General features: G+C 44.9%; 1 protein-coding gene across 1 annotated transcript in view; it reads left to right on the forward strand.

The window, feature by feature from the left end:
- The first annotated feature begins 285 nt into the window (after positions 1–285).
- The window catches only part of LOC136624599 (cell surface glycoprotein CD200 receptor 1-A-like), a 29868-nt gene continuing 2212 nt past the window's right edge, over positions 286–27941 (forward strand). The window contains exons 1-4 of the mRNA XM_066598559.1: positions 286–555; positions 19692–19985; positions 22151–22405; positions 23264–23360. Of these exons, the coding sequence (XP_066454656.1) occupies positions 483–555; positions 19692–19985; positions 22151–22405; positions 23264–23360 (719 nt within the window). The 5' untranslated portion in view covers positions 286–482. The remainder of the gene's footprint in view (positions 556–19691; positions 19986–22150; positions 22406–23263; positions 23361–27941) is intronic.

The following is a 27941-nucleotide window of genomic DNA, read 5'->3' on the forward strand; positions in this document are numbered from 1 at the left end:
TGAAATTTTTTGAGTTTTTGTTTCCATTGATATGAAATGTATGTATCAGAGTGTCACTAAACGGGAGTTATGAGGGGTTCAACTCTGGAAGAACATTTGTAATAACCTGCATTATGTAACAAAGAATAATGTGTGACAAAGGAAATGATATACGGGTACAGGTATGAGTCACATACTGCGCCCAATAAAATTCTGGTATTTTTTAACTCTTGTTTGTATTTTTTTTATTATGGCATAATAAGTAAACTTGTATCGTTCGCATTGTTTCCTTTGAGTCATCTGACACAGGAAATGGTGCAGAAATGAATATTCTGGGTCTACAGTGAGGATTCTCTCCAGCTTGTCGAGTCTTATCATATGGAACAGAAAATGGAGAAGTTATTTTTATACTGAAGGGTGTTACAAAAAAAAAATGCAACGTGTTTGTTCGCCACTCTGCCCTTTGATGTCCTGCTGTCAGCAAAAAGACTAGAAAATGAAATATGAAGTCTCAGGAGAAAGCCTTTTTTACTTTTCTGCTGTTTTTGCTTGTTTGCTTAGTCAAAGTCAAGTCAGGTAAGACCCGATAACACTGCTGCCGGCATCTTCTCTAAATGTAACTCAAGTCTGAGCTATAAATTACAGTTTTAGCAGCAAAAGGGGGCATATTGTTTACAAAGCTGTTGGAGAATGTTAGTAACACTTGTATTTCTACTACTAATACTACTGCTACAGTACCTCCACTTTGACTAGTACTAATATTACTATTGCCTCTGCTACTCATACTACTGCTGATACTAGTTATCCCTTTATCCTACTACTAATACAACTATTCCCACTTCTAGTATAACTTTCACTACTACCATTCCCACTAATCATAAAATTACTACTATTTTTACTACTACTATTACTCCAACTAATACTACTAATAATGTTGCTACTTCTTCCACCACTACTAACAATGAGAGGTTTAAGTTATTATTCTTTCCAATTGGCTATATTGCATAAAATCATATCATATCATTATATAATGTAGTAGATGAGTAATATGTAATCATAAAATAATAATTGTTTATAAATGTGTTACTCGTTTATTATAATTGTTACTGGGAAGCAGATAATTAAGAGCTCTTTATTAGAAAAATAGAACTCCACTCGTATTCCTTTATTATGTGTTACTAATAAGCAGAATCATCCCTCCATTCTTGATATACCCAAGGGCCCGAAAATTTTTATTTTATCTTTCTAGCAGCCAAATTGGCTATGGAAAGGACTCAGAAAATGCAACTTTCTCTTTGGATTTAGTTAAAAGTATGTTCCCTTTTAACTAACTAACTAATTCTGGTATATGATATATATCCAAAGTTCTCTTTGTGATGAGTATTATAAAGGGGTTCACCAATTTGGACAATCCCTTTTTGTTAGGGAAGGATCCCTTGACATTAACCTTAGCAAAGGCTTCTGTGGAAGAATCCGGTAACAAGTGTTTAATTTCCTTGTAAACCACCATAGTGAAAATAAAGCATGATATAGTTTTCATTACAATTAATGGGCTGTCTGTGTTGGGTTCTAAGGTTGTGGCTACATGATGACTTTGCAGGTCAATGTTTTAACTGTCCAGTAGTTGCATTACAAAGTCCTACATTGAGCAGCAGATCATGTTTCCCTTTAAGAGAAGCAATGAAAATGATTGGTCCCACTGTTTTCTAGGATTTTGCAGATGGTGTCTCACATTTAGTGGAAGTACAGCTACACTAGTTGCTCTTTAACCCCTTAGCACTATGGGACGTGCGTTTACATCCTGACTGCCGGGTACTTAAAGCAACAGGACATAAACTTACATCCTCTGCCATCTTTAGCAAGAGCTGGCTGGGACTGACTGCCAGCCTCCCACTGCACTCGAGGAACAGTGAATCACTGAAAATGGCCAGATACTTACTGATACAAGAGGACAGATAGCTGCATCCACTCAACATGCAGGCGGCTAAAATGCCAAACGAGGGATCCAATCACACCTGTGCTGGATACCAATGAAACAGCCAGTCACACAGCTTCTTAATATAGAGGGGGTGGCTGCTTGGTGTATACTCCTGCACAGAGTAGATACAAAGTGCCAGACCTTCTGATACATGTAGTCCACCATGCAGACTAGCAAACTATTAATGACGCCATAATAGTTCGGTGGGTTGCTCTGCACCTCGAAAAGTGGACCACATTGGTACTGCCACCCTGGGCTCCCCAGCGTTTAAAAGACGCACTGCATGTGAATAATATGTAATAAATGAAAGGTATTAGTTAGATTTTGGCCAAACACCTTAGCTCACAAGCCAATCGTCAAGGCTTCTCACGTCTTGTGAGTCCCTACACTAATATAAATGTATCACAGAGAGAAAAATATAAAATCAAACAATTACCGAGAACGGCCAGATACTTACTGATACAAGGGGGCAGATAGCTGCATCCCCTCAACATGCAGGGGGCTAAACTGCTAAATGAGGGAGCCAATTACACCTGTGCTGGACACTGATGAAACAGCCACTCACACAACCTTCCAATATAGAGACGGGTGGCTGCTTGGTGTATACTCCCACACAGAGTAGATACAAAGTGCCAGACCTTCTGAGTGAGAACACTGATCCCCGCTGTTAACCCCTTACATGTCACTCTCAATGTTGATCACAGCATGTAAAGAGTTCATAGATGGAGCACACTCCCTCTGTGATGTCATCAGTCTGCCACGATGTCATTGCAGAGGGCAATGGGTTGTCATGGCAACCAAACGCCATTGCTTGGTTTGTCATGGCGTATAATTGCTAACAATAGCAATAATACAATGCAGTACTGACGTACTGCAATGTATTATCATAATGATCACATGATGATGTATTCAAATTCCCTAAAGGGGTATAAAAAAATGTGTAAAAAAAACAACGCAACAAATTTGTAGAAAAAAAAAACCAAAACCTTTTTTGCCCACTTTACCCTCTTTTTAAAAAAATAAACACGCATGTTTGGTATTACCACGCCCATAACTACCTGTATAATAAATTGAACCTGTACAGAAAAAAGTTAAAAAACAAAACTAAAAAATGATACTATAATGCTTTTTTTTCATTGCACTGTCAAAAAAATGCAATAAATGTGGTCAAAAAAGCTGTATGTATCTCAAAATGGTGCCAATAAAAACACACACAAAAAAACAAACCCTCATAAAGTTCCATCAAGGAAAAAAACAAAAAAGATTTTTAAAAATGTGTTTTTATTGGGCAACAGTGGAAAAAAATAAAAAAAATAAATATATATATATAAAATTTTGGAATTGTAATAAAAAAGATGTAATAAAAGTTTTAGATAACATTATATGACTCCAAAAATGGTGCAAATAAAAAAAAACTACAGCTTGTCATGCAAAATGCATGCATATGGCCATGTTGAGAGAGAAATAAAAAAAAGTTATAGCTTTTGAAAAGTATAGATCAAAACACTCAAAAAATTGTTGTGTCCTTAAGTCCAAAATAGGCCATGTCCTTAAGAGGTTAAAGGGGCACTAACTTTTCAGACAACTTATGCTCATCTAATCGCCTGTGTGTCTCTCATCAATCTTGTAATACACCTTCATTAAAAATGCTGTTGTTTTACCTCTGTAATTCAAGTTTGAAATGGCTGGCACTAGGGATCTCCCATCCAGTCTCTTTGCAACAGACTGTCTGTTGCTAGGTATTGAGCTTCTGTAAGTAATGGTGGAACATTTGCTTAGTCATGGGGCTAAGCCTGTGCATTCAGAGGATGGTAGATCTGCAGAAAGAGTGTAAACAATCTGCATGATGTCTGCAATCTTCTTGGGAGAGCAGAGAGATGGGCATTCAGATATTGCCTACCTGCTGATTGGGACAGAGCAACGCAGCATAGGGGATGAGGGGAAAGAAGTACAGGGCAGTGAACTACTGACGGAATGGTTGACTTGCAATAACTTGCAAACAGCAAGGCAGCAGAAAAAAGGGGAAGACCACCTAAAAAAACAGAACTTAAAAGCATGAAACAGGGTGCAAACAGCAGCAGATAAGTGGGTAAGGAGAACCTGGTGTATTTTAGGAAATCTGTTGAAAACCTAGGTATGCTTTAACTTCTGTGATTTAAACAGAAGCTGTTTGCTCTGATTGACTTCTGTATGTTGGTTCAAGCCCACCATCGAACTCAACAGGAAGTAAGGGCATTGATTCCATATTGAAGAATATTAGCCTCATTAAGTAGGATATGGAAGGTTTGTTTTAAAGGGCTACTCCAGTGAAATGTCTTCTTTTTACATTCAAAATGTAACTAATCACCCACTATATACAGGTCAGGTATTCTTTTCTATCTGAAAATTCCCAGAATCCTTCTTTTCAGTTGGGTTATGTAATCTGGTTGTGACCCCCTTGGAATTACTTATCTCTCTGTGACTCCTGCAGAGAACTTCATGTGTGATGAAATAGCATGGACTGTACCACACAGACTCTTCATGGGAGACATAAACTCCTATCACAATTACAGATGATCATTCAAGGCTCCTCACATAATTCTAATGAAAAAAAATCACAGTTCACCCACCCTGTCTGTATATTTATAATCTTTAGATTATTTAGGGGACTATAGAGGGTAATGAAAATCATAATATCCTCCCAGCAGGGAGAAATGTTACTGACTCTAGCTGTCCATATGCCCATGTGATGCTTTGCTGATACATCTTGGGATTGCTAGCACAGCATAAAGTAAAAGAAAGCAGGGAGCAATCTAAACATCAAGATGCATCAAAGAGAAGGCCGCATTGCAAGGAAGGGAATAAAATATACTTAGTAGTAGAGATGAGCGAGCATACTCGCTAAGGACAATTACTCGAGCGAGTATTGTCCTTAGCGAGTACCTGCCTGCTCGGAAGAAAAGATTCGGGTGCCGGCGCGGGTGACCGGTGAGTTGCGGGAGTGAGCAGGGGGGCGGGGGGGAGAAAGAAGAGAGAGATCTCCCCTCTGTTCCCCCCTGCTCTCCCCTGCCGCTCCCCGCCCCCTGCCGACACCCGAATCTTTTCTTCCGAGCGGGCAGGTACTCGCTAAGGACAATGCTCACTAATTGTCCTTAGCGAGTATGCTCGCTCATCTTTACTTAGTAGCATTCAGAGTGTAACAATAAGTTGAGGGGTGCAGAAATTAGAAAATGTGTTTTGACTGGAGTAGCCAGATAACGGTTGGATGATGGACGTCATCTGTCAGACGTATACTTTTATTTCCTCTCATGCCATACATCTTGGGATAGTTTGAGTTAAGGAGGTAGTCAGGAAGGAAAGAAAGAAATGTATAATTGTAAACCAGTTTTAAAAACATTTTAAATAAATCATACTTATCTCATGCCATTCCCTGCAGCCCACATTCCAACAGTGTCTGGTTCCCAACGGCACTCATTGATGGAACCACTGCAGCCAATTACTAGCTATATGTAACTTAGAATCAGCCAGTAATTGGCTGCAATGGGATTTTACTCGGTTAGAGAAACCAAGAAATTTTGTAGATATGATACCTTTTAATGGCTAACAAAAATACATGATGTAATAGCGAGCTTTCAGACCTCTCAGGGTTCTTCATCAGGCTGCAATAGGATGCATCGAAAGAAATATATCTGCTCCAATATAGAGAAGGAAGGAAACCATTGTGTACCTCTAGTAGTGACCTACAATTCACAGCTAGAGGTACTTAGGAAAACCACAAAAGAATGAACACCAGGACGACCATCTGAAAACATATTCCTCACCCACCCCCTCCTATGTTACAGGCAACCTCCAAATTAGAGGAACTTTATAATCAGGAGTGCATTGCCCTCTGAAACACAAAAAAGAACTTATCCCTGCAATGTGAGAAGCTACAAGACTTGCTCACATGTACTGACCGCAGACAGGATACAAATTCCCAACACACAGCAGGACTATAAGATCCCGGGGACATTCACATGTTTCACATCCAATGTTGTGTACCTGATACTGTGCAGTAAATGTCCTGTTGGGGGCCTTTATGTTGGAGAAACAGGACAAAAATTGAAAGCGAGGATGAGGTCTGATCGCCATACAATTAAAGAAAAGAAGACAGAATTACCTGTGGCGGAGCATTATTCTAGCCACGGAAACAACATAGAACATATGAAGGTTACTATATGAAAAGGCAACTTTAAACCTCAAACAACACAGAAAAATTGGCAATGCTCTTTTTAGATAAGCCAGTTTTTGTTTGAACGAGCAAGTGAGGTCAGCACTAACTCGTTCACGAATTGTTTAGACAGGCAGATCATCATTGAGGATTGTTCACTCCTCATTCACTTCTTGTTCAGGGTTTTACATTCCTACGTGACACACTGAGCGGGGAGTGTTTAAACGCAATGAGAAGTGAATGGGCCAACGATGATTTTTAGTCCTGCTGAAACTGAATGACGAACAAAAAGTGCATAATTCTTGTCCGTCGTTGGCTTGCAATTAAACAAAATGATTATCGTTCACTTTCACTAATTTCAATGATTTTTTTTAACTGCCAGATTGAAGTCAGGGAGGAATTTTTACCCCTGAATAGGGAAAATTGGCTTCTACCTCATTGAGGCTTTTTTTTGCCTTCCTCTGGATCAACATTGCAAGGTAATATGTAGAATTGGATGGACATATGTGTTTTTTCAGCCTTACATACTGTGTTACTAATCATCATTACGTCTAAACGCACCTTAACCTTCATGGTTTTATGGCAGGGTGGAATATTTGAGAAATCTGGTACAGGGGTAGCTCAGAGGGAGAACACATATGGGTGTGGTAGGAAGTAAGATAAAGGTGTCAATTCCTGTCACATTCAGGAGAGAAATTGAGCTGCAAGCCAGAGAGAGGTACAGGGACCCAGACATTGAAAGACACCCTGTGTGCCTCAGGAAAGTTGGGTGAGAACCACAGTTGGACTGTTTATGAAGCCTGAAGTAAAGGACATATGAGTTAGTTGCTGAGAGCTGTGCTGAAGCAAGCTGATGTTGTTTTGAAGGTATAAATAAATAAATGAAAAATTGGATTTTAACCTGCTGGTGTCTACCTGTGATGTCAGCAAATGATTTCAGGTTATCACAGTTATATATATATCTTCAGATACATCCTACTGAACCTGAAAAAGAACCCTAAGAAGATTCAAAAATTTGTTGTAACATCCTCTGTTCTTCTTTGCCATAAAAAGTATCGGAACTACAAGATCACTTTGTTTCTTACATTTTGTTCTACTGGCTAACACCATACCAAACTTTTATCCTTATGGCTGAACGTAGTAGGGGATCGGGCACCATTGGTTCGTGGGGCTGTGAGGAGAGTATGATCTTTTTATGTTTTACACAAGGCTGAGCAGATTTCAATTTAATTTTTTTATTACCAGACCACCCCTTTAAGGGAGGACGTTTCTGTATACCACAGAAGGACACAAAGTGTTATGCAGGGTTAGTAAGGAAACTGCTAAATCACAACATGTATTATTTACAGGCAGATGCTGACTAAGCCTGAGCTAGAATATCTGTGGTTAAAGAAAAAAGATTTGCAAAAACTTAAGGCTTACAGTAAAGTTCCCCATTTCAGACAATTGCGTCTGGTTTCAGTCTTCCCCATGACACTGTAAGCCTTCCTCTTATCTTTGAGGGCAATTGTACTTAACTGATCTAGATTTCTTAATATGTCCAGACACAAGGGCAGACATACCATAACGGTATAAAACAGTAAAAAGGTACAAAACAGAGGAAGCAAATGTTTGGGTTTATTTTAATAAAGAGCACATCTTGATTGCGCACATCTGAAACAACTTTTATAGTCATGAGCCAATGTTTGAGGTGTCAAAGTAGTATTCTTGTATAATGTAGGATCATGTTGCCTATTGTATGTGTTTTCATGACAACAAACTTGATACCTAGCTGGATAATGGGGCGAGGAAATCATCCGGCATAAGAAAGGAAGATTTTTTTTGTATGATTTGTTTAATGTCAACTAAATCCACACTTAGGCCCAATGTCCACAGGCAGATCTGACTTGCGGAATCTGTGTGGGTCACCCTCATGGAAGATCCACAAATCAGGCGACCCATAGGGATACAAGGGCGTCCAGACATGGATTAGAGCATGCAGATTTGATTTGTAGACCTTTTGGTTAGGGAAAAAAAGCGCAGCATGCTCCATTTCTGTGCAGATCCCGCATGGACAGCTTCCATTGAAGGCAATGGAAGCCATCTGATCCGTGGTCCGTCCGCACTTGAATTGTGGATGAGCCATGGATTTCATGGTAAAGCAGGAGTTTAAAGAAAAAACTCCACTGCGCATGTGCAGAGGTGCGCCACCTGCGCTTCCGCACACATCCACAGTGAAGAAAAGGAAGACCCAGATGGGTAAGTAGAACACCCGCAATGTCCTCTGCCACAGGCAGGGTTGGATTCCGCTGTGGGCTTTCACATGCGGAATCCCATCCGCCTGTGGACATTGGGCCTAAAACTAGTAGCCAAAAAAACTAAATAAAAATTAGATGCAGCATGAGGATGTATCCGGTGTTGTCTGAACTGTGTCAAACAATGGTTTTGTCGTTTAAATTGTGCCAAATAGTCATATCTGGATTTTGAAGCCACAGTGTTTTTGGCCCTAGCTATGATCCAACTGTGGTAACGGCGCAACCTGTCAGAAATACCACAACACTCTTGATTAGAATCTTTCCCAATGAACATGCCATTTGAGCTCTAATAAACTCTTCTACTGGGGGATTGTTAGGCTGCCTGCACACTGATGGGTCGGACCCTGCATGCGGAATTCCCGCAGCGGAGTTCAACTCGATGTCCAGCTGGTGACCCCAGCATACCTCTCCGCTGGTCTTCTCCTATGCTGCAAATGTGCCATCTGGGCACCGGCGCACATGCACAGTACAGAGGACGCCGGACCGTCGCTATGGCGATGACGTGGCTCTCACGACCATTCTGCAATGATGATTGCAGAATGGCTGCGGGATGGATGGTTTCCATTGACTTTAATGGAAGCTCGCCGCACGTAGCCCGCACAAGAAAAGCATGCTGCGATTTCTCCCCGAAATCGATTACCACTCATGGGCAGGAAATCACGTATTCTCATAGCATGCTATGGGCTGGATTTGCTGCAGAATCTGGAGGTGGAATCCCGCTCCAGATTCACAATGCAAATCCGCCCGTGGGCAGGAGGCTTTAACCACATGAGTGGGCGGCAACTCTGTGCATGTCATAAGGAGTTGCCAGAGAAGGCTTCCTATACAATTTAGTTTTACTTTTCTTTGATAAAGGGTTTTCAATAGGGAAGACATCAAGAAAAGAGAGAGACAGAGAATGTTGCTGAAAAGTAAAAGAGACAAAAACTATTGTGATTATTAAGATAGGAAACAAAATCAGAACCCAAATTGGGAGAATCCTGCCAAATAAGAAGGTGGTCGTCTAGATATCTCCTATACCGGCGGATCTTTTGCAGAAACGGGTTGTGGGAGGCATATGGACAAGACGCCTCCCATAGAGACATATAGAGCTTAGTGAGGGACGGAGAGACTGATGAACCCGTGGGGCAACCACGGACATAAAAACTTGTGAGAGAGTAAAGAAGATGTAACATATATTATATACTCTTTTAGACCATGTGAAAAGTTACTATAAGCATACAGATTATGTCTGAGAGCATTAATGGCTCCACTGGGGGATAACTGTATAAAGGGAAGAAACATCAAGGGTAATCTAAGAATGGTAAGCGGACCATTTAATTTATCTAAAGCCTGTAACAGGGCCTTGGGATCATAACTAGGGCCAGAAATTCTGGCTACCAATGGTTGTAGCAGATTATCAACCCATATATTGAGGCGTGTGAACAATGAGCCATTACTGGCTATAATTGGGCGCACAGGAGGAGGAGAGATGTTTTTGTGATTTGTGGACGGAATAAAGGGTAGACTGGAGAGTCTACTGACAGATAATCATATAGTTCTTGGTCTATTATCCCTGAGGACAAACATTCCTGTAACTATTGTGATAGAACAATTGTAAATGTTTCTGTAGGAACAATATTAAGATATCGGTGAGTGGAGATGCCAAATAACAATAGAAGTACTTCACCTTCATATAAAGTTTTGTCAAGTATCACAACTAGAGATGAGCGAACACCAAAATGTTCGGGTGTTCGTTATTCGAAACGAACTTCCCGCGATGTTCGAGGGTTCGTTTCGAATAACGAACCCCATTGAAGTCAATGGGCGACCAGAGCATTTTTGTATTTCGCCGATGCTCGCTAAGGTTTTCATGTGTGAAAATCTGGGCAATTCAAGAAAGTGATGGGAATGACACAGAAACGGATAGGGCAGGCGAGGGGCTACATGTTGGGCTGCATCTCAAGTTCACAGGTCCCACTATTAAGCCACAATACCGGCAAGAGTGGCCCCCCCCCCCCTCCCAACAACTTTTACTTCTGAAAAGCCCTCATTAGCATGGCATACCTTTGCTAAGCACCACACTAGCTACAACAAAGCACAATCACTGCCTGGATGACACTCCGCTGCCACTTCTCCTGGGTTACATGCTGACCAACCGCCCCCCCCTCCCCCCCACAGCGCACACCAAAGTGTCCCTGCGCAGCCTTCAGCTGCCCTCATGCCACACCACCCTCATGTCTATTTAGAAGTGCGTCTGCCATGAGGAGGAACCGCAGGCACACACTGCAGAGGGTTGGCACGGCTAGGCAGCGACCCTCTTTAAAAGGGGCGGGGCGATAGCCCACAATGCTGTACAGAAGCAATGAGAAATATAATCCTGTGCCACCGCCATCAGGAGCTGCACACGTGGGCATAGCAATGGGGAACCTATGTGCCACACACTATTCATTCTGTCAAGGTGTCTGCATGCCCCAGTCAGACTGGTAATATGTACCTTAACAGTAACCGCGTTGGTGGTAATGTGGTGGTGACTGCGGACCTAGTAGCACGGTTGTATTTTGTTGGTTTTCGGAATGCGGCCAGGATTAAGTGGGCCGTGGCGGGGATATGGTGTGGGGGCTCTCTTGTTGTGTCGGTAAAGGTGAAATTCTTGGACTGCCACCAGACGAACCAATGCAAAGGCATTTGCCAAGAATGTTTTCCCTGTTGGAGGAGGAGGGGGATGTTTTTGAGGCACTACGTGTCCTCTCCACGTGTCCGTGGTTATATGCACCTTAACAGTAACCGCGTTGGTGGGAAATGGCCTCGCCGCCATCATGTCTTTGGGAAGCCTCTGTTTCCACACCCCAGAGACATACCATTAGCAGCGGTATAGGCAGAGCCCAGAATTCGTAACATTTCAGCCGTAGCATTAGGACAGGCCCCACTAACATATCAGTAGCAGCATTATAGGAGGAGCGCAGTCTTCGTTCCATGTCAGCAATAGTAGCACTCAAGACAGGCCCCAGTAACAATTCCGAAGCAGCAGTATAGCGGGAGCGCAGTCTTCGTTCCATGTCAGCAATAGTAGCACTCAAGACAGGCCCCAGTAACAATTCCGAAGCAGCAGTATAGCGGGAGCGCAGTCTTCGTTCCATGTCAGCAATAGTAGCACTCAAGACAGGCCCCAGTAACAATTCCGAAGCAGCAGTATAGCGGGAGCGCAGTCTTCGTTCCATGTCAGCAATAGTAGCACTCAAGACAGGCCCCAGTAACATTTCCGAAGCAGCAGTATAGCGGGAGCGCAGTCTTCGTTCCATGTCAGCAATAGTAGCACTCAAGACAGGCCCCAGTAACAATTCTGAAGCAGCAGTATAGTGGGAGCGCAGTCTTAGTTCCATTTCTGTAGCCTTAGTATAGCCAAGGCCCAAGTTACATTTATGTAGCTAAAGTGTAGGCCAACCCCACACACCTTTCTGTACCATGAGTGCAGGCGAAGAACATACAAATTGCTATGATTATACTGTAGGTGAGGGCCCCAAAAAATTGTGTACCAACAGTACTAATGTACCTCAGTAAAAATTGGCCATGCCCAACCAAGATGGCAGGTGAATCGCTTTGGTTAATGTGGCTTAAGTGGTAACTAGGCCTGGAGGCAGCCCAGTGTAACGAAAAATTGGTTCAAGTTAAAGTTCCAACGCTTTTAAGCGCATTGAAACTTATAAAAATTGTTCAGAAAAATTATTTGAGTGAGCCTTGTGGCCCTAAGAAAAATTGCCCGTTCAGCGTGATTACGTGAGGTTTCAGGAGGAGGAGCAGGAGGAGGAGGAGGAATATTAGACACAGATTGATGAAGCAGAAATGTCCCCGTTTTGGATGGTGAGAGAGAACGTAGCTTCCATCCGCGGGTGCAGCCTACGTATTGCTTACGTATCGCTGCTGTCCGCTGGTGGAGAACAGAAGTCTGGGGAAATCCAGCCTTTGTTCATCTTGATGAGTGTTAGCCTGTCGGCACTGTCGGTTGACAAGCGGCTACGCTTATCTGTGATGATTCCCCCAGCCGCACTAAACACCCTCTCCGACAAGACGCTAGCCGCAGGACAAGCAAGCACCTCCAGGGCATACAGCGCTAGTTCAGGCCACGTGTCCAGCTTCGACACCCAGTAGTTGTAGGGGGCAGAGGCGTCACCGAGGATGGTCGTGCGATTGGCTACGTACTCCCTCACCATCCTTTTACAGTGCTCCCGCCGACTCAGCCTTGACTGGGGAGCGGTGACACAGTCTTGGTGGGGAGCCATAAAGCTGGCCAGGCCCTTAAAGACTGTTGCACTGCCTGGGATGTACATGCTGCTCGATCTCCGCACCTCCCCTGCTACCTTGCCCTCGGTACTGCGCCTTCTGCCACTAGCGCTGTCGGCTGGGAATTTTACCATCAGCTTGTCCGCAAGGGTCCTGTAGTATAGCAACACTCTCGAACCCCTTTCCTCTTCGGGAATGAGAGTGGGCAGGTTCTCCTTATAGCGTGGGTCGAGCAGTGTGTAACGTGAAGGGTCACGAGAAAGGCATCCTAACATGAAGTCAGCCATGTGTGCCAGGGTACCTGTACGCAACACATGGCTGTCTTCACTAGGAAGATCACTGCCAGGATCCTCCTCCTCCTCCTCCTCCTCCTCAGGCCATACACGCTGAAAGGATGACAGGCAATCAGCCGGTGTACCGTCAGCAGCGGGCCAAGCTGTCTCTTCCCCCTCCTCCTCATCCTCCTCATGCTCCTCCTCCTCCTCCTGTACGCGCTGAGAAATAGACAGGAGGGTGCCCTGACTATCCAGTGGCATACTGTCTTCCACCGCCCCCGTTTCCGAGCGCAAAGCAGCTGCCTTTATGGTTTGCAGGGAATTTCTCAAGAGGCATAGCAGAGGAATGGTGACGCTAATGATTGTAGCATCGCCGCTCACCACCTGGGTAGACTCCTCAAAATTACCAAGGACATGGCAGATGTCTGCCAACCAGGCCCACTCTTCTGAAAGGAATTGAGGAGGCTGACTCCCACTGCGCCGCCCATGTTGGAGTTGGTATTCGACTATAGCTCTACGCTGTTCATAGAGCCTGGCCAACATGTGGAGCGTAGAGTTCCACCGTGTGGGCACGTCGCACAGCAGTCGGTGCACTGGCAGCTTAAAGTGATGTTGCAGGGTGCGCAGGGTGGCAGCGTCCGTGTGGGACTTGCGGAAATGTGCGCAGAGCCGGCGCGCCTTTACGAGCAGATCTGACAAGCGTGGGTAGCTTTTCAGAAAGCGCTGAACCACCAAATTAAAGACGTGGGCCAGGCATGGCACGTGCGTGAGGCTGCCGAGCTGCAGAGCCGCCACCAGGTTACGGCCGTTGTCACACACGACCATGCCCGGTTGGAGGCTCAGCGGCGCAAGCCAGCGGTCGATCTGCTGTGTCAGACCCTGCAGCAGTTCGTGGGCCGTGTGCCTCTTATCGCCTAAGCTGAGTAGTTTCAGCACGGCCTGCTGACGCTTGCCCACCGCTGTGCTGCCACACCGCGCGACACTGACTGCTGGCGACATGCTGCTGCTAACACATCTTGATTGCGAGACAGAGGAGGAGGAGGAGGAGGAGGAGGAGGAGGAGGGTGCTTTAGTGGAGGAAGCATACACCTCCGCAGATACCACCACCGAGCTGCGGCCCGCAATTCTGGGGGTGGGTAGGACGTGAGCGGTCCCAGGCTCTGACTCTGTCCCAGCCTCCACTAAATTCACCCAATGTGTCCGTTGTTAAGTGGACCGTGGCAGTAACCGCGTTGGTGAAGGCGCGTACAATGTAGCGGGAGACGTGGTCGTGCAGGGCTGGGACGGCACATCGGGAAAAGTAGTGGCGACTGGGAACTGAGTAGCGCGGGGCCGCCACCTCCATGATACTTTTGAAGGACTCCGTTTCCACAACCCTATACGGCAGCATCTCAAGGCTGATGAATTTTGCTATGCGGACGGTTAACGTTTGAGCGTGTGGGTGCGTGGCGGCGTACTTGCGCTTGCGCTCCAACAGTTGCGCAAGCGACGGCTGGACGGTGCGCTGAACTACACTGCTGGATGGGGCCGAGGACAGCGGAGATGAGGGTGTGGGTGCAGGCCATGAGGCGGTAGTGCCTGTGTCCTGAGAGGGGGGTTGCATCTCAGTGGCAGGTTGGGGCACAGGGGGAGAGGCAGGGGTGCAAACCGGAGGCGCTGAACGGCCTTCGTCCCACCTTGTGGGGTGCTTGGCCATCATATGTCTGCGCATGGTGGTGGTGGTGAGGCTGTTGGTGTTGGCTCCCCGGCTGAGCTTTGCGCGACAAAGGTTGCACACCACTGTTCGTCGGTCGTCAGGCGTCTCTGTGAAAAACTGCCAGACCTTAGAGCACCTCGGCCTCTGCAGGGTGGCATGGCGCGAGGGGGCGCTTTGGGAAACAGTTGGTGGATTATTCGGTCTGGCCCTGCCTCTACCCCTGGCCACCGCACTGCCTCTTGCAACCTGCCCTGCTGATGCCCTTGACTCCCCCTCTGAAGACCTGTCCTCCTGAGTAAGCGTTGCACACCAGGTGGGGACAGTCACCTCATCGTCCTGCTGCTCTTCCTCCGAATCCTCTGTGCGCTGTTCCCTTGGACTTACTGCCCTTACTACTACCTCACTGCAAGACAACTGTGTCTGATCGTCATCGTCCTCCTCACCCACAGAAAGTTGTTGAGACAGTTGGCGGAAGTCCCCAGCCTCTTCCCCCGGACCCCGGGAGCTTTCGAATGGTTGGGCATCAGTGACGATAAACTCCTCTGGTGGGAGAGGAACCGCTGCTGCCCAATCTAAGCAGGGGCCCGAGAACAGTTCCTGGGAGTGTTCCCGCTCCTGAGCAGGTGTCATTGTAGTGGAGTGAGGAGGCTGGGAGGAAGGAGGAGCAGCAGACAGAGGATTCGGATTTGCAGCAGTGGACGGCGCAGAACTGCGGGTTGACGATAGGTTGCTCGAAGCACTTTCTGCCATCCAGGACAGGACCTGCTCACACTGCTCATTTTCTAATAACCGTCTCCCGCGTGGACCCATTAATTGGGCGATGAATGTGGGGACGCCAGAAACGTGCCTCTCTCCTAATCGCGCAGCAGTCGGCTGCGACACACCTGGATCAGGAGCTCGGCCTGTGCCCACACCCTGACTTGGCCCTCCGCGTCCTCGGCCGCGTCCACATCCTCTAGGCCTACCCCTACCCCTCAGCATGCTGTATTACCAGTGATTTGATTTCACAGGCAGGAAATAAATTGGCGCAGGACTGCAGGCCAAATATAATTTTTTCCCTTTTTTGAAAACGAAAGGCCCCACTGCCTCCAGTGAATGAATAATCTAAGTTTAATAACTGTGCTGTGGCCCTGCTAATGTGTCACAGAACGTGAGGGTAGCAGAGTTATTATAACTCTGGCAGAGCAGGTATTTTTTTCCCAATTAAGGAAAGCAAATGGCGAAGCCAGCAGTAAAACGTAGCTGGGTGCGTCTGATTTTTAAACGTTGCACACGCAGCCGACACGTACACACAGCCCTTAGGACGGACAGAGGCAGGACAAATAGATTTTTTTTCAGTTTTTTTCCACCAAAAGGCAGCACTGCGTATATTCAATGAACATGAGAAGTTTAATAACTGTGCTGTGGCCCTGCTAATGTGGCACAGAACGTGAGGGTAGCAGAGTTATTATAACTCTGGCAGAGCTGGTATTTTTTTCCCAATTAAGGAAAGCAAATGGCGAAGCCAGCAGTAAAACGTAGCTGGGTGCGTCTGATTTTTAAACGTTGCACACGCAGCCGACACGTACACACAGCCCTTAGGACGGACAGAGGCAGGACAAATAGATTTTTTTTCCGTTTTTTTCCACCAAAAGGCAGCACTGCGTATATTCAATGAACATGAGAAGTTTAATAACTGTGCTGTGGCCCTGCTAATGTGGCACAGAACTTGAGGGTAGCAGAGTTATTATAACTCTGGCAGAGCAGGTATTTTTTTCCCAATTAAGGAAAGCAAATGGCGAAGCCAGCAGTAAAACGTAGCTGGGTGCGTCTGATTTTTAAACGTTGCACACGCAGCCGACACGTGTCCACCGCCCTTAGGACGGACAGAGGCAGGACAAATAGAATTTTTTTCAGTTTTTTTTCCACCAAAAGGCAGCACTGCGTATATTCAATGAACATGAGAAGTTTAATAACTGTGCTGTGGCCCTGCTAATGTGGCACAGAACTTGAGGGTAGCAGAGTTATTATAACTCTGGCAGAGCAGGTATTTTTTTTCCAATTAAGGAAAGCAAATGGCGAAGCCAGCAGTAAAACGTAGCTGGGTGCGTCTGATTTTTAAACGTTGCACACGCAGCCGACACGTGTCCACAGCCCTTAGGACGGACAGAGGCAGGTCAAATAGAATTTTTTTCACTTGTTTTACAAGCAAAAGGCCGCACTGCGTATATTCAATGAATAATAACTGTGTTGTGGCCCTGCCTACACAATTCTTTCCCTGCAGTATCAATGGAGGGTGCAATGCTCTGCAGAGGCGATTTTGAGAAGAAAAGAAAAATGCAGCACAGCTAACAGCAGCCTGCACAGTACTGCACACGGTTAAATATGGCCCTAGAAAGGACCGTTGAGGTTCTTGAAGGCTACACTCACTCCTAACACTCTCCCTGCCTATGCAGCACTTCTGTCCCTAATGCCGGGTGCAACGCTCTGCAGAGCCGATTTTGAGGGGAAAAAAAATTGCCACTGCTAACAGCAGCCAACACACAGCTATCAGTGGCCCTAATAAGGACCTTTGGGGGTCTTGAAGCCTACACTAACTACCAATTCTTTCCCTACAGCAGCTCCGGTACAAACAGCACTGTCCCTCACTAACTCACACGGCATCTGAGCCGAGCCGCGGGAGGGGCCGACTTTTATATTAGGCGGACACCTGATCTCCCCAGCCACTCACTGCAGGGGGGTGGTATAGGGCTTGAACGACGCAGGGGGAAGTTGTAATGCCTTCCCTGTCTTTCAATTGGCCAGAAAAGCGCGCTAACGTCTCAGGGAAGGAAGTGAAAGTAACCCGAACACCGCATGGTGTTCGTTACGAATAACGAACATCCCGAACACCCTAATATTCGCACGAATATCAAGTTCGGATGAACATGTTCGCTCATCTCTAATCACAACTCTCCCCCCAACACTGAGGGCAAATAGCCTGAACAGTATAAAACGTTACAAGATAGTGAATGCAATATACAATAATGCCATCATCAAGATCTGAGCACAATCAGTATGCATTCATACCCCTTCACATCTCTATTGTAGGCAAATGGGACATCTTTGCGTTAACTGTCCAAATATTCCAAAGCTGAAAAGCTTCAAGGTCTAGGTGACAGTAAGGAGATCTTGTACCCATAAAGTTGGCTTTTGGAAGCCATCAAGTATCCTGCCCAGCGCTCATAGCTTCTAGATCAACAGCAAATTTTGAGAAATCCAGTGTCCAAATAAATTAATTCCTAAGAAATCTCTTTTCTGTTTCTTCAGTGTTCCAATATTCCAGTAATGCTTGGGCTACGCTGACCCAGAGGTCACTCGACTTATAGACTTGTCTTCTAGTCAGATTACTTGCTGGGGAGCTTCCAATACTGTTTGATCAGCATATATAAGCTTCTTGCCTTATCACTTTCTCTCGTATTAAGAATCTCACCTCAATATTTGGCCAATGCCGATGGCTTTTCTAAGCAAAAATTGCACAAACATAAAGTTCATTTACACATAATAATTATCGCTCAAAATTCGTTCAAACAAATGAATTTGAGTGATAATCGTTCAGTGTAAATGCACAAAAATCACTCACTTGTCGTTCGCAGTTTGTTAAACTGACTTTTTAGTCAGCCTAAAAAACATTGCTGGCTCGCTGGCTTCTTGTCCTGTCTAAACACTCCCTGCTCATCGCTTCACAAAGAAGGTGAAGCGCAGAGTGAGAAGCAGACGAGAAGCCCGGAAACCAGCGGCAAGTCTTTCTATTTAAACACTCTACACGAGCAATGACGACCTTAGTGGCGACGTCAGCTCTGGTGCAGTCGTTTGAAAGACTATTGGCCCATGTAAAGGGGCCATTAGTTTTAACATTGTGCCATTCTTCTTATTCCTGATCACAAAGCTCACTGACCCTGAGACTGAGGTTATGTTGGGCAACATCCAAGAACATTTAAAAAAGAGGGGTTTTCTAGAAATCCACTTCTCTTGCTAGAATTTTTGTTAACTGCCTTCCATCCACAACACATAAATTAACGAGCTAATGCCCAAGGTCCATTTGCCAGAAGCCTCCTAATTTACAGGCTGGATTTATGGCACTTACATGCTGCTGCATGCAGATGCTCTACAATTGTTTGCTTGTAGCCACCACTAGAGGCAGCGTTACTACATTCATAGTAACTCAGAAACAATGCAGTATACAGCTCCCATGCTCTCTCTAGTGGTAGCTGCTAAGATTAAACATGCAGAAGGCAAATTTTCTAATTCATTGTTGTATATATTGCATATAAGACCATGGAGAATGGAATACCAATCTGTATTCCAACATTTCAGCCTCCATAAGCTTAAATGCCTCAGTTGTGACTCAGTGATTAGACATCTGTATTGGGTACAAGGTTTTTGCCCAGTTTTTTCGTCATTGCTGAAATGAACCAAATATGTACAAAACTCTGCTCTCTTGTTCTGAGGAATAATATACTGATCTGCCAGGCCCTGTTCAGTAATCTGATGCATGGAAAAATTCAGGGGCTTAGCTATAGGTCGAAGAGAGGTAGAAATCACAATGGAGCCCGGTACCAATGGTCTCTACTGCCATGGCATATGGTAGGTAGGGCCCTGGTATAAATTTTCCTTTGGTGCCCTAATTAGTCCTCTTGTCCCACCACATTGTAGGAGCTCAGCTAATCTGTTAGGGAAGCATTGTTTGCCAAGTTTGCTGGCTGTTTTCTGTAGGAACCAGCAATATAACACATGAAGGCTGTGGTTGACTACAGAATCAGTAGTGCAACCTTTCACAGCTTTGATGACTATATAGTTGACATTTGTCTTCAAGCTTCTCCTGCCTTGGGCGGGTCTTCGGTCCAGTCTAGAACAACCCCCTTAGTGCCATGATAATGGACTTGACAACCTCTTTGAGTCTCAGGAGACTTTTCACAAGTCTCATCCATTATCTATAAATTGATGCTTTATAATAATCCCACATTAGATAACAGTTATTGGCCTTTATTCTCTTTTTCAGATGTCTTGACTGTTCATGTCGGAGATGATGCTGTCCTGCACTGTAGCCACTCAATAGAACACTTCGCTTTGCTCACCTGGAAGGTGAATTTTCTTAATCAGTCTTCCTGTTTTATGTCAACCTCAAACCTTGGTACTCAGGCAAATTGCAGCTCTCGAATGCAGCTGGTTATAGATAAGAACCAAACGTCTCTCAGGATAAACAACAGCATGGTCCTCGATGACGGAAATTACACATGTGAGATTGCCAAAAGATCAGGAACATTTGACTACATGATTACGTTACAGATACTAGGTAAGAGAATACTTCCATTCTGAAGGCCTCATGATATGTATTAACTAGGGATGAGCGAGCGTACTCGGAAAAGCACTACTCGCTCGAGTAATTTGCTTTATCCGAGTATCGCTGTGCTCGGGTCTGAAGATTCGGGTGCCGGCACGGAGCGGGGAGCTGCGGGGGAGAGCGGGGAGGAACGGAGGTAAGTTCTCTCTCTCCCTCTCTCCCACCCGCTCTCCCCTGCTCCCCGCTGCGACTCACCTGTCAGCCGCAGCGGCACCCGAATCTTCAGGGACGAGCACAGTGATACTCGGATAAAGCAAATTACTCGAGCGAGTAGTGCTTTTCCGAGTACGCTCGCTCATCCCTAGTATTAACCCCTTGCTCTATGAAGTACATAATGGAGATTCGGGGTTTGTATGGAGTCAGATCGGGGGTCTGTTCCACTCAATACAATGCGGGTGTTGGCTGTATTTGACTGCTGACACCCACCCACAATAGCCACGATCAGTCCTCATGCTGATCACGGCTGTTTACCCAATTCTGACAGTGGAATTTAAATGCCCCGATCAGAGTTTGGAGATTCTGAATGGCCCGAACTGTGACGAGTTGCTATTGCAGATTGCCTATGAAGCCATGCCTGTGGCATTACATTATACTGCAGGAGCGATAAAACAGTCACAGGTTCAAGTACCCTACAGGGACTAGAAAAAAACGTAACTATTAGTTTTAAAAAAGTTGTATTCATTATTAAAAAATGAATATAATAATAATAAGAAATATACAATGCTAGAATTGCGCTTTTTTGGTCATCCTGTCTCCAAAAGAAAAATTTTATGAAAAGCGATCAAAAAGTCATATGTACTCCAAAATGGTACCACCACACACAACTGTGTTGACGGAAAATAAAAAAAGTTATGGTTGTCAGAAAATAGCAGCAGAAAATGATTTTATTTTTTACAAAGATATTTTATTTCTTAAAAGTAGTACAGCAAAAAAAATGATATACATTTTGCATCATCATAATCTTACTGACCCACAGAAAATAGTAATTGTGTCATTTTTGCGGCAGTGAGTACGCCACAGAACTAAATGGGGAGCCACGAGGATAGGTGGCTCCCTATTAATATTTCTTCAACATTCAATATTTCTTCATTTTAAGCGCTTTTAACTATTTTATTGTCATGGAAACCCCTTCAATTAAAAGTTTACACATTGGAAACTTTTAATTGAAGGGGTTTCCAATTTGTAAACCCCTTCAATTGACTTTCTATTGGGACATGGAATTAATAGGGGGTGGTCCTCCTAAAGGATGCACCTTCTACTCGCCAACCACTACACAGATAAATGCATTATTATGATCCTTAATTGATCTGACCTCTGAGCAGTGATACCTGTAAGTACGGCACAAGACTGCGGAGGCCAGTGATTGGTGCACTGGTCCTGTGACAGTCAGTCATGTCATCGTTGGCAGCCTGTAATTACAGAGCAGTGGTGGCCAATGGCAAACTGATTTGCTCATCTCTTGTACCTAGTGTGTAGATACAGAGCTCAAGAGCTAAACACTGTACAAGCACATAACAAGCAGTGATAAAGGAGTGTAGTACTAAAGAGTGCAGCATTCTAAATGCAGCTCTGGATTACAATTCTTGGTTGCTGATTGCAGATGATGCCTTCTGTGGAATAATTTGAAACAAGTAACCCCAATAGTGTAACAATTGTATGCCAATTTTAAACCTTGTGGAGAGATGAAGCCTAAAGGGGTTATTGCGGCAGCACCTACTGGGATACACCAGGGCTGCTGCTCTGACCCCTGGTGTATCCGGGGGTCCCATTGAAATTAATCAGAACTGCATCTGCAATTACGAGTTTCGGCCACTACACATGGGTTGGAGAAGCCGCTTCCGCTCTGACCCTGGTGTATACCACTAGGCGGTGCCTAGATAACCGCTTTAAATCTTCTGGGCCCCCATTATAACATCTGTATCTAGGCCCTCCTCCCCAATCACAGTATGCGTTTATCATGCTCTATACTTCTGCACTAGCATTAATATTACTGTTGTCAAAGAGTGACAAAGTGACCTTTCTGACTCCTCCGGCACAGGGGCCGAGATGGGAGTGCAGCCTCTCGATCTTCTTTTGCTGCACTGCTGAATAACAAATCATACTTTTTCTACTTTTAGCTAAACCTTTTGTATCAATAAAGATTGACGGAAATGGATATCCAGAGTGCAGAGCAATTGGTGGGAAACCAGCGGCAAAGATTTCATGGACCCCCGAATCGTATAAAGTAAAGACTTGGAATAATGCAGAACAGAATGGAACCACTACAGTGATCAGCTCGTACAACACATCCAACGGCCCAGAAGTAACCTGCATAGTGTCTCACCCGACTCTTGCAAATCCTTTAGAAAGACGCCTTTCAAGTCTCGCTTTGAGTTTGTATCATGTGATCCACCATATTTAACTAAACTATATCCAATGCACATTATTGTCAAAACAGTAACTTAAAGGAGTTGTGCCAAGATGGCATCTCCTGTTCATATGTGTTGTTAGGGCATTTAAAATCAGAGTGGCATCACCCGCTTGGGACTCTATGTCCCAGAACAGAGAGCAGAGTGACTCCCTCCCTGGTGAACCTTCTGCCGTCCTGTTATTACAGAGTGACCATTCATGTGACTTGCCATCCTCTGTAGTATTTCATTTCCTTGGCAGTGGTTGCTTTAGGGGAAATGTCAGGCTGACTGTGTTGACAGTCTGGCGTAAAACCGCGCCGTGTATGCGCTTGTGTGAATAAGCCCTTAAGCTGGTGTAGACTTGTATCTGATGCAAGGGAATACCACCAGATGAGACAAATGTACTAAGAGCCAGGTGCAGGGTTTACTTAGACGGAAGCATGAAATGTTGGTCTAAAGTATTTTTTTCTGGGTTTGTATTTTTGTAACATGAGACCATAAAATTTGCAAGCATTTTTTGGCCATAGTTTTTTTTTAATTTTCCTGTGGTCTAGTCTATGGGACAACTCCTGAAAGAGCCCACCAAACCCAGACCTTGCTGAAATATTAAAATAATGCCAAAAGCGTATCATATGTGAGAAAAATGCCACTACAAAAACCATGCTGTTGACTTATAGCTAACATTGCCACAAAGGAAAAGACTCAAAATACAAGTAGCAAAAACAGGTTTTTCAAGATAATGCTGTGTGACACCCCCCTGACCGAAAAATCAGGAAGGGAATGCAATCAAACAATACAATTCGTATTGCAACAAATTAACTTTTTGTTAATTTTTTAAAGGTTCGGGGGCAAATAACGTAACCCTGATCTTAGGCGTAATAATAGTCCTGGTGCTGCTTCTTGGACTCATTCTGGTTTGGAGGCGAGCGAATCTCAGGTATTTCTAATGAATCATAATATATGTAATAAAAATATTTTTGGATTAATTCGGATCATAAATCCTGTAATGTTTTCTAGAAAAAGATAGTTAGAAAGTAACATCAAATATTGCTAGATAGTTTCAATGTTCCAAATATGAATCATAATCTCCATAAGCCTTCGTTCAGACGAGCATGTTTCCGTGTGTATGTACATCCGCACAAAATCGGTTCCCTATGGTGTGTTCACATGTCCGTGTTTTACAGGTATGCAAACGCACGTACCTGCAGAACATAGGACATGCGTGCACCATAGGTCCGTGGTGCGCGTCTATATTCCCCGCGGGGAATCCCCTTATCACTAAACACAGTGTTCAGTGACAAGGGGATTCCTCGCGGGGAGTAAGGAGTTCCCTGCCTCAGCTGTGACAGCTGTAGCAAATGATTGCGATGTTCTCCCATCGATTTCAATGAGGATGCCGCTGCCGGCGGCCCCATTGAAATCAATGGAATGCCGGCACCCCCGCAGTGATTTTCAAAGAAGGGCTTTAAATATGAAAAAAATATATATATACTCACCTGTCCACTGTTCCCCAGTTCTCAGGTGCGTCTAGCCGCTTGGTTCCCGGCAATGTAATGAAGTTTTTTCAGCAGGCAGGGATTTAAAATCCCCACCTGCTGAAAGGGCTGCGTCTGATTGGCTCAGAACAAGCGTCTAGACGCGCCTGAGCCCCGGCAGTGGCGGACAGGTGAGTATATATATTTTTTACTTTTTACTACAGATAGGTATGATTTTCAGGGAAGGGTTTATATTTAAAGCCCTTCCCTAAAAATCACTGCAGGGCTTGCCGGCAGCCCATTGCTTTCAATGGGCCTGCAGAAGCACCGGTCCCATTGAGAGCAATGCTGCATGGAGCTTCGTTCACGTGTGTTTTGGCACGTGCTTTGATGTACGGATTTGTGCACACCTACGCACGTGCAAACTCAAAAGTGCGAGTCCTGTTTTGGAGTTACATTAGACTGTCTGTGCTGCAGTATTATGTTTAAGTGGTTTGTGGGATTTTTGTACTAGGAAAAATATGTATGTCTCTAAATTTTCCTATTTGATGTAATTAAAAAACAAAATTAAGGCCGTATTCACAAGCCATGAATTTGCCAATAAGTTTTGGGGAAAATCTGGAGCAGAAATTGAAAGTTGAACTTGAATTTCTACCGTGGATTGGCCAGTGGATCCATTCCAATTCCGTAGGGCTCACCTGTGGATTCACAGATTTTTTTCCAAAGCACATCGGAGGGGTGTAAAACACCCCAATCACTTGCACTGCGGGTGAAGTAACAGCAATTCTTACAGGAATCATCCCAAGGGTCCTAAATGTGTGAATACGGCCTAAGGGGGTTGTGGGAAAAGCACCTCCGTAAAGGTACCTTTAGGGCTTAAACAGATGGGAGTATGCACTAATACGCTAGCCAGAAAGGAAGAAGAGAATGTTGATTGTACGAAATTAAAAGCCGGCAAAAAATGCATTTGGAAGACAAAGCCTCTGCCTCAGTTTTCCTGGATTAAGGGTGGCTTTACACAAGCGTCTTTTTGTGCGTGCATACACGCGCACAAAAACACGTTTCTATTAGAACCAATGCATTCCCTATGGTGTGTGCACATGTCTGTGCTATACAGGCGTGCATCTGCAGAGATAGGACATGCATGCACGCATTGTCTTCAATGGAACTGCGGCTGCTGTCGGCGGCTCCATTGAAGGCAATAGTCTGGCTGCACCCCTGAATTGTTTTTCGGGGAAGGGCTTTACATTTAAGCTATTCCCTGAAAAACAAGAATTTTAGTGTAAAAAAAAATACTCACCTGTCCGACGCTGCCATGTCCCCGCAGGGATATAGATCACATCTGCCACATGCAGCAGATGTTTCCTTCATCCCCGTGAGGAAAAATAATTTCCTGCTGCACATGCCAATCTGTGACAGATGCGGCAAATGAATTCTTCATCCCTGCAAGAATAAAGAATTCCCTACCACAGCTGTCACAGAGGACACCTGCTGTAGGGGATCCAGCTGCCGGCATCCTGTAATTGTTTTTCAGGGAAGGGGTTTACATATAAGCCCTTCCCTGAAAAACAAGCAAAAGTGGTGTTGAAAATAAAATAAAAATCATACCTTCCTTCAGCTGCCGGGGCTCAGCCATGTCCTCTTTGCGCTGTCCCCGTCTCTGCAATGCAGTTCTTTCAGCAGGCAAGGATTTAAAATCTGAAAGAGCTGCTTCTGATTGGATGAGGCGCGCAGCCAGTCACTGGCAGCTCTCGCCTGTCAGTCATTCAGCGAGAACACCCTCCCCCTAGTTGGCTCCTGCACAAGTTGGGTAAGGTAGTTATCTATAATTGCTCTCAAGAACTTATCGCCCTTGTGAGATTTGCAGGTTTCGACTTCCCATATTATATCTGAATAATTAAAGTCCACCATAATAATGACTTCACTTCAGTTTGACGCCTCTTCTATTTGTCTTAATAATAAGTTTTCAGTTTATTCTGTTATTTTTTGTGGCCTTTAAAAAACTCCTATCAGGATTTTGTTATTTTTCCTTCCCTGTATTTCAACCCACAGGGATTCCACCTGTTCTTCTCCTACCCCTATATCCTCTCATAGTCTCGACATCAAGTAGAATTTAACATACAGACATACATCTCACCCTTTCTGGTTCCCACAGTCTCTTCTAAAATGATTGTAACTCTGTAAATTCGCTGACCAGTCACATTTATCATTATGTTTCCATTATTTCTACTATATTGTCATTTTCATCAGACAGTCTCGCTTTGAGCTCACTCACTTTACTAATCAGACTTCTTGCATTTGTTGCCAAGCAATTCATATGGTTGTTATTCTTTATATTCATTGTGCTGTTATGGTCCTATTAGCTGTCCTATTATGGTCCTATTTGAACTGTTCTGACTGTTCTAACTGTACTAACCCCAACCCCCACTCGACCCCCATTCCCATTACTTGGTCCAAGGTCACTGTCTACACTTTCTTTCCCCCTATTGCTCTTGATGCTCCAGTCCCTAGTTTAAACACTGCTCCTTTCTGATGTGGCTCATGGTACAAGTAGTATTTTCAAGAAAACTACATTGGAGGTCCTCACCCTGAGCTGAAATCATTTTTGAGGGTCCTCAATTGACCTCTAACTTTGTCATTGTTGCCAATGTGCACCATGACCGCCGGATCCTCACCAGATCCTCCAAATAATCTGTCAACCCTATCACCAATGTGTGAAACTTGAGTGCCAGGAAGACAACACAACATTTGATGATTCTGGCCTTTGTGGCAGATTGCCCTATCTGCCCTCCTTATAATTGAGTTCCTTGACCACTATGACCTGTCTAGCCCGCCCTGTACTCCCCTTCTTACAGGAGCAGTTATCACCCTGGCATTTAGGGGGCATGTCATGCTGCAGCAGTGCTGACCCTGTAATACCATCTCCCTCATCTGCCAACTTTGCAAACTTGTTAGGGTGTGCCAGTTCAGAACTAGCCTCCCTGGTTCTCTTCCCTCTACCTCTTCTAACTGTCATCCAGCTAGCTGCCTGCTCCCCCTGCTCTCCCGAACTACCATCCACCCCCGCATCTACCCCATCGAGTGCCTGCTCAGTGAGCAGCAAACTCCTTTCCATATTGTCAATGAATCTCAGTGTTCCCAGTCGCAGATCCAGGATCCGGGCTTCCAAATGTGTGACGTGCATGCATCTTGCGCAACAGTATGCACCCTCGATTGGATGATCAAGGACCGCACAGTAGCACAAGTAGCACACCAGATAGCATTGTCAAGCATGGAGCACATTCTAGTGGGGATCAACAAATTTACTTACAGAAATTACGAAAATCAACTAGATCACACTCCTTACGTGCCTCTGCCTTTCGCAAACATTCACATTTCTTTTTTTTTTTAATTGCTCACATGCTCACTGCCTGCTCACTCGCAGTCACACAGATTCGCTTCACTTACACACTCACCTCCTCTGTTACACCACCTCACTTACTCTCTTACAGCCACCTCACCTACACCCCTCTCACTTACTCTCTTACACCCCCTCACTTACTCTTACACCCCTCACTTACTGTTACACCCCTCACAAACTCTCTTACACCCCCTCACTTATTTTTTTACACCCCCTCACTTACACCACCTCACTTACACCCACTTACACACACAGAATATACTTACATGCCCTTGTCAGCAGCATTCTTCTCCACAGCTTCACAGCTCCTCTTCAGCCTGGTCGGGCAGCCGATGATGTCACCCACCAGGCACAGGCTCAGCATTGGGACCTCTCTTACCGGCAGTCGCATTCTCTGGCCTCGTGCCACTCCGGGAGCTGTCCCTCTTCTCCCCTCTGCACCAATTCTCCAGTGCTTTCTTGTCTCTTTGCGGCTGGCAGCTCTGGTGCCGCTCCGATGCTTCCCTGCTCCACGGGTTCCTGCCTGATGTCACTTCGGTGTTTTATTGTCATTTTCTATTATGATAGCTTTTTACTGTTTTACTCACCACTACTACTATTACAAATCCAGCAGTTCTATCTACGTCTTTATACCAGTTTCATT

This window comes from Eleutherodactylus coqui, chromosome 4, assembly GCF_035609145.1.
Source record: "Eleutherodactylus coqui strain aEleCoq1 chromosome 4, aEleCoq1.hap1, whole genome shotgun sequence".
Classification (NCBI taxonomy): domain Eukaryota; kingdom Metazoa; phylum Chordata; class Amphibia; order Anura; family Eleutherodactylidae; genus Eleutherodactylus; species Eleutherodactylus coqui.